This window comes from Octopus bimaculoides, chromosome 7 (genome assembly GCF_001194135.2).
Source record: "Octopus bimaculoides isolate UCB-OBI-ISO-001 chromosome 7, ASM119413v2, whole genome shotgun sequence".
In the NCBI taxonomy this organism is placed as follows: Eukaryota; Metazoa; Mollusca; class Cephalopoda; order Octopoda; family Octopodidae; genus Octopus; species Octopus bimaculoides.
The window spans coordinates 109738933-109745689 of record NC_068987.1 but is presented as its reverse complement, the minus strand read 5'-3'; the positions used below and the strand labels follow the sequence as shown (position 1 = coordinate 109745689).

Sequence of the window (6757 nt, the reverse complement as noted above, 5' to 3'; positions counted from 1 at the left end):
TTATTATTATTATTATTATTATTATTATTATTCAGTAGTTTTATTTTTAATAATAATAATAATAATAATAATAATAATAATTATTATTATTATTATTATTATTATTATTATTATTATTATTATTATTAGTATTATTATTATTATTATTATTATTATTATTATTATTATTATTATACAGGCAGTGGCTCTAATCTTAGCTGATTGAAAGAGTTATCACGTACATGTTTTGTCTTGGTATAAAAAGATGGGCTACAGCAAATATTCTGCTCAATACTACAGATTTGCTTGTCAGTTGTTTGACCTTAACCAGTTGAGCATGTCCTTTAGTGGCTGACGATATGTGCATCTCTGATGACGAGTAGAAGTAGTGGGGGTGCATCATAGCCATATTTTGGGAGGAATCCTTTTGGGGGTTTGAATAATTTACCTCTGGAAACATAGGTGTTTCGTTCATCCTCCTTAAACAAACCTTATTCAGGGACCTTTTGAGTGGGATAGGCTACTCGACCTGAAGAAAATTCTAACTGGGCCCTACCTACAAGCTCATCCGCTGTTTATCTTGATATGAGACCACCATGTCGCGCACACGGTTGTGATGCATGTGCCTGGTGTATCCTAATCAGACGGGTAGTCATGATGTGTATATTGGATTTTGTATATCTGCACCCCAATGTCACTTTGATGGCATGCACTGCTCTCTCATTCAATAATAATAATTCTTCGTCATACTTTTTCGAAATTATTATTATAAAAAACAGTAGGGAAAAGGTATGGCGAAGTGGAAGATAGAACTGTCAGCATATGGAAAAAGTTTAGGGACAATAGAAATCAGGAGAGGCATCTTCTAAGGGGACTGCCTGTCCCCACTGATCTTTGTACTGTGCATGATACCACTAACACTGATTCTGTGGAAAGCAAAGGCTGGGTATGTATTCAAGAGCCGCCAACAAAAAGTCAACCACTTGTTATTCATGGATGATCTCAAACTTTATGGTAAAGATGAATCCCGAGTCAGTTTCCTCGTTGATACGGTGTATAGTTTCAGTGCTGTTATCAGAATGGAGTTCGGACTGAAAAAGTGTGGTGTGTTAGACTTGAAGAGAGGCAAAATCAAATGTATGGACGGGCTAGCGATACCGTCGGGGGATGTTATGAAGCAGATAGAAGAGACGGGCTATAAGTACTTGGAGATTTGGGAAATGGATAAATTGATGGAGAAAGAAATGACAGAAAAATTTACGATGGAGTATTTGGGCAGACTGAGACTGGATCCTTAAGTCGAAATTAAACGGACGGAATAAGATTAAAACTATCAACACCCGGGAGGTTTCACTCCTTAGATATGGAGCAGGGGTAATCGCATGGAGAGTAGACGAACTAAACAGCTGAGACAGAAAGACAAGGAAGTTGCTGATTAGATATGGGATACTCCACCCAAAATGTGACACAGGCAGACTGTATGTACCAAGAAAAAGAGGGGGAAGAGGACTGATTTGATGCGAACACATCATTAGAGCGGAAGAAAACAGCATAGCATGGTATGTAAAAAATGCCACAAAACCACTAGTATTGGAAGTAAGAAGGTCAGGCTTGTGTAGGATAGAAGATTGCAAAGATAAAGCATTATACAAGCACTTGAGAATCAATGAAACTGAAAATAGGTGGATAAAGAAAAGAATGCATGGACAATATCGTAGAGATGTTGAAGATAAGACAGACAGAGAAAAAAGATGGCTATGGATGACTAAAAGTGATTTAAAACCGGAAACGGAGGCTCTAATGTTTGCTGCCGAAGAGCAAGCATTAAGAACCAATTACATCAAATACAGAATAGACAACACATCAGAAAGTGATATGTGCAGAATTCGTGGACAAAATAGTGAAACCGTATGGCAGATTACCAGTCAATGTACGCCACTAGTTCAGAAAGAATATAAGAGACGTCATGAAAATATAGTAAGGATTGTCCATTGGACATTTTGCAACAAGTATGGACTTGACAGAACAAAAAAGTGGAACATAAACCCGAAGGCATCATCGAAAATGATAATGCAAAGATCCTATGGGATTTTACGTTTCAGTGCAACTATGAGATAGAGAATAGGAAACCAGACATAGTGTTAATTGAGAAAGAAAACAAACGATGCTGGATCATAGATATAACATGCCCGGCTGACAAGGTATGCGATAAAGAAGAAATAAAAGTCGATAGACATGACAGGTTAGCTTGGGAGTTTAAGCACTTGTGGTCGACGAAAAAGGTGACAGTATTACCAATAATTGTCAGAGCCCTGGAAACAATGAGTAAAAATCTTGGGAAGTACATGGAACAAATAGGGGCTTCAATAAGGGTGGAGCACTTGCAGAAAATAGCACTACTTGGAACCGCTCGAATATTCCGGATGGTGCTTGAAAAATAAGGGCTGTTACCTTAGTTCACTGGTACGGAACAGCTGGCACCGCAAAGACGGTAAATAATAATAATAATAATAATAATAATAATAATAATAATAATAATAATAATAATAATAATAATAATAATAATGATAATAATAATAATAATAATAATAATAACAACAACAAAAACAACGACGACGACGACGACGACGACGATGATGATGATGATGATGATGAGATGAGGAGGAGGAGGAGGAGGATAATGGTAATATGTGGTAAATACAACGACAATATTTCTGCATTTTTAGTAGAGAACTCAATGAGTAATAAAAATATTCATATTCAAAGTAATAATATATTTATATATATGAGCTAAATATATAATGAACTGAAACGGATGTTTTTATTTTGAAGACTTCATGATATGCTAGTGTGTGTCTGTATGTCGGTGCGTGCGTTTTTATGTATGTCTGCATGTTTGCATGTATGTATATGTATGAATACACACACACATACACATACATACGTATATATATGTATGCATGTATCTGTATCTATCACTATATATATGTATGTGACTATGCATACACATATGTGTGTGTCTATACATACATATGTATGTATAAGACACACATACAGATACGCATATATAAATACAGATACATATGCATACACACTAACACCCATATATGCTTACATTTAGAGAGAGGGGGAGAGAGAGAATTTAAGTGAGGAAAGGCAGTGAGACTGTTTTACATATGAGAGAGGGGGAGAGAGAGAGAGAGAGAGAGAGAGAGAGAGAGAGAGAGAGAGAGAGAGAGAGAGAGAGAGAGAGAGAGAGTTTGTATGACAGTGTACATTGGGAGTGACTGACGGAAGTCTGAGGTAAAGTTGAACAATGTTAGTATTCTGAAAAGAGCAGACGACAGTGGGAAAGGGCGTGCATAGAGGAGAGCAGGCGGCAGTGGGTTGAGGAGAGTGTGGAGTGAAAATCAAATGATAAAGCGAGGGAGAGACAAAAACTATGTCTAATAGGTAGGAGTGTGAGAGAATTGGTCAATAAAAAGAGAGGAAGAAAGAATGTAGCCATAAAGGGAGGAAAGAAATTAGATAGAAAGGGAGAGAGAGGCGGGGTGAAGAAAGTGTGAAGTGGCGAAAAAAAGGAAGGTAGTGGAAAGTAGAGAAAGGTAGAGGAAGGGGAGGCAGTCCTTCCATTGTCCACAGCATCAGTCCGTGACGTAGGCTATCGTTAGACGGATGGTAGGTGGATAGCTGTAAATACGAACTCTATACGTTCGACTGATTAAATGCAGACCAACATGGTAAATAACAAACAACTGCGATTTGGTCGAATTTGAAACTTGTATCAAGATTTTGTACGACGACCGTCTTTAAGCAGCTGTATCTTTGGCCTAGCTATGAAGAAAATCACACGCAGACCGAGTAGACGGATTATCACCTCGACTAAAAGCGCGGTGAGTGATACTAGTGAAAACCCTCATGAAACTGGCGAAACTACTCCCAGTTCAGAACAGAAGGCTTCGGAGAAGAAAACCCACGAGAAAAAAACTCATGGGCCCAAAAACTCCGAACAGAAAAACTCTGACCAAAAAACTGCCGACCAGAAAAATTCTGATCCCAAACACCCGGAACAAAAAAACTCTGAGCAAAAAGGCTCAGAACAAAAAAATTCCGAACAGAAAACTCCCTCGCAACACAGAAAGGGTTCCGAAGTAAACGGCTTGAAGGATAATAGCAATAAGGAAGCACCTCCTGCGAAAACTCCCCAACAATGGGCGACTTCCGAAACTTTGTTGTCGTTATGTCAGAAGAAAGACTGGTTGGGGACTGAGATGCGAATGAAAACGTTGGAAAAGGACCACAAGGAGGTGAACGAAGCAGATAAGGTGAGTGATTCGTTCAGTCGTTCGTTCAGTCGCGTCCATCGACCTTCGCATCAACATAGTCGTTGTTCTCGTCGATGGTCTTCTTCTTCTTCTTCTTCTTCTTCTTCTTCTTCTTCTTCTTCTTCTTCTTCTTCTTCTTCTTCTTCTTCTTCTTCTTCTTCGCCCTCCTCCTCTTTTTCTTCATTTTCCTTCTTTTCTTCTTCAGTTTCTTTCTCGTCCTCTTCCTCCTCTCCTTGCTTTTGTTTATTTAACTTATAGGATGTTTGTCTTACCTTTAATATAAGACATATTGAAGGCGGCGCGCTGGTAGAATCGTTAGCACGCCGGGCAAAAGGCTTAATGACATTTCGTCCGTCGTTAATGTTCTGAGTTCATATTCCACCGGGATCGACTTTGCCTCTCATCCTTTCGGGGTCGACAAAATAAGTACCCGTCGAGCATTGGGGCTGATGTAATCGACTTGTCCCCTCCCCTAAAATTGCTGACCTTGTGCCAAAATGTGAAACCAATATAAGACATATTGGAAGATCACAAGAGGTAAGCTTACAGGAATCCAAGCGAATAACTCGGTTTCAGTTCCCGTTCGAAATTGCCTAACTTCTCTTACGTCACTAATACTATTGGGAAAGGTATGAAGCTCACAACTTCCAATTCTCTGTAATAAATATAAAGTCTCTCTCTTTATCACACACACAAAATATATTTCATACTTACGATGACCGTCACCAGATAATAAGCTCGTAACATGTTAAACCCGAGACACGGTTTCGATTCCGAATTGAACCCAAATCTATTTCAATTAAACCACCAAGGGTTTTAAGAACTGCATGAACTCCAGAAGGCCTCTTCCCCCCCCCTTCTATATGCTTGTGGTTTTATGCTTAAATATGAAAGCAATCTTAATAAATATATCCCAATATTGTTGTTGTAACTAGTTGTAACCGGTAGTTATTTTCCCGAAGGAAAAAGATTTGGCACAAACAACCCTCCGCTAGATTCTTCACGTTGTTATTGTTGTCTAGTCCCTATGTCATCCCTGTTAGATTAGACCTACGAACAAAGGCTTTCCAGCTGTTATCACGCATTATTATTTATCATTAACAACATTAAACGTATCCGTCCATTTTTAAGACGGCCTTAAAATATATTTTGAAGACATGGCAGCTATTTTTGACAGGTGTAGCGTCCGCGTAGAGGTTCCTTTTCGTTGCCTGCATCAATGCTCCAGCTTCCTGCGTTCAAATCTTACGGGAGTTGACTTTGTATTTCGACTTTATCTTTCATTCATTCGAGTTTCCATGGGCATGGTCGTATAACTAAGAAGCTTGTTTTGCAACCAAGTGATTTCGGGTTCAAGTTCTACTGTGTGGTACCTTGGTCAAGTCTCTTCTTCTATAGTCCCGGTTCGACTAATGCCTTGTGAGTGAATTTAGTTGACGGAAACTGCGCGTGTGTGCGTGTGTCTGTCTGTCTGTCCCCTACTACCGCTTAACAACCAGTATAGGTTTGTCACGTAGCCGTATTCTTTTACTTATTTTATTTGTGTCAGCTATGCGGCTGCGGTCATGCTGGAGCATTTGGCAAAAGAAGCTGATAAAATAAGTACCAGACTTTAAAAAAATAACTAGTGGAGTCGATTTGTTCGACCAAACCTTTGAAGACGATACCCCAGCGTGGTCTCAGTCCACTGACTGAGGCAAGTAAAAGATAAACAATAAATTAGATACCAGTAATATACTATGACTCTCATAATTAACAACTACATGTCTTCGCGATGCATTATTTGTTCCCCTAGAATACACGGAGTTATGGCAAAAACGGCAGAGGTCAGGTCTAAATGGTATTCACCATCCAATTCTCTTCTGAATTCCAATTTTGTTAATGACGTCATTGTTTTTTCCTCACTCCGGAATCGATTGTATAAACTGTTCCACTTCTTTACCAATTTGTAGCTTTGGGACAATATAATCCTTTTATCTTAATCTTTTATCTTTTACATATTTCAGTCGTTCGACTGCGACCCTGCTGGAGCACAGCCTAGAAGAATTTAATCGAAGAAATCAATCCTGTTGTTTATTTTAAGTCAGGGTGGCGAGCGGGCAGAATCGTCGGCACGATGGACGGAATGCTTCACGGTATCTCGCCCGTCACTACGTTCTGAGTTCAAATTCCGCCGAGGTCGACCTTGCCATTCATCCTTTCGGGGTCGATGAAATAAGTACCAGTTATGTACTGGGGTCGATCTAATCGACTAGCCCCCACCACCACCACCACAATTTCAGGCCTTGTGCCTATAGTAGAAAGGATTATTTATTTTAAGTCTGGTACTTGTCCTATCGGATTCTTTTGTCGAACCGCTTAGTTACGAGGATGTAAACTAACCAACACTGGGTTGTCAAACGGTAGTGGAGACAAACACACATACACACACACACATATACACACACACACAC

The 6757-nt window shown here is 39.3% G+C and overlaps 1 protein-coding gene across 1 annotated transcript in view; it reads left to right on the top strand.

The window, feature by feature from the left end:
* Positions 1-3641: 3641 nt before the first annotated feature.
* The window catches only part of LOC106878539 (serine/threonine-protein phosphatase 6 regulatory ankyrin repeat subunit B), a 187752-nt gene continuing 184636 nt past the window's right edge, over positions 3642-6757 (top strand). Inside the window, exon 1 of the mRNA XM_052969466.1 lies at positions 3642-4304. Within this exon, the coding sequence (XP_052825426.1) occupies positions 3816-4304 (489 nt within the window). The 5' untranslated portion in view covers positions 3642-3815. The remainder of the gene's footprint in view (positions 4305-6757) is intronic.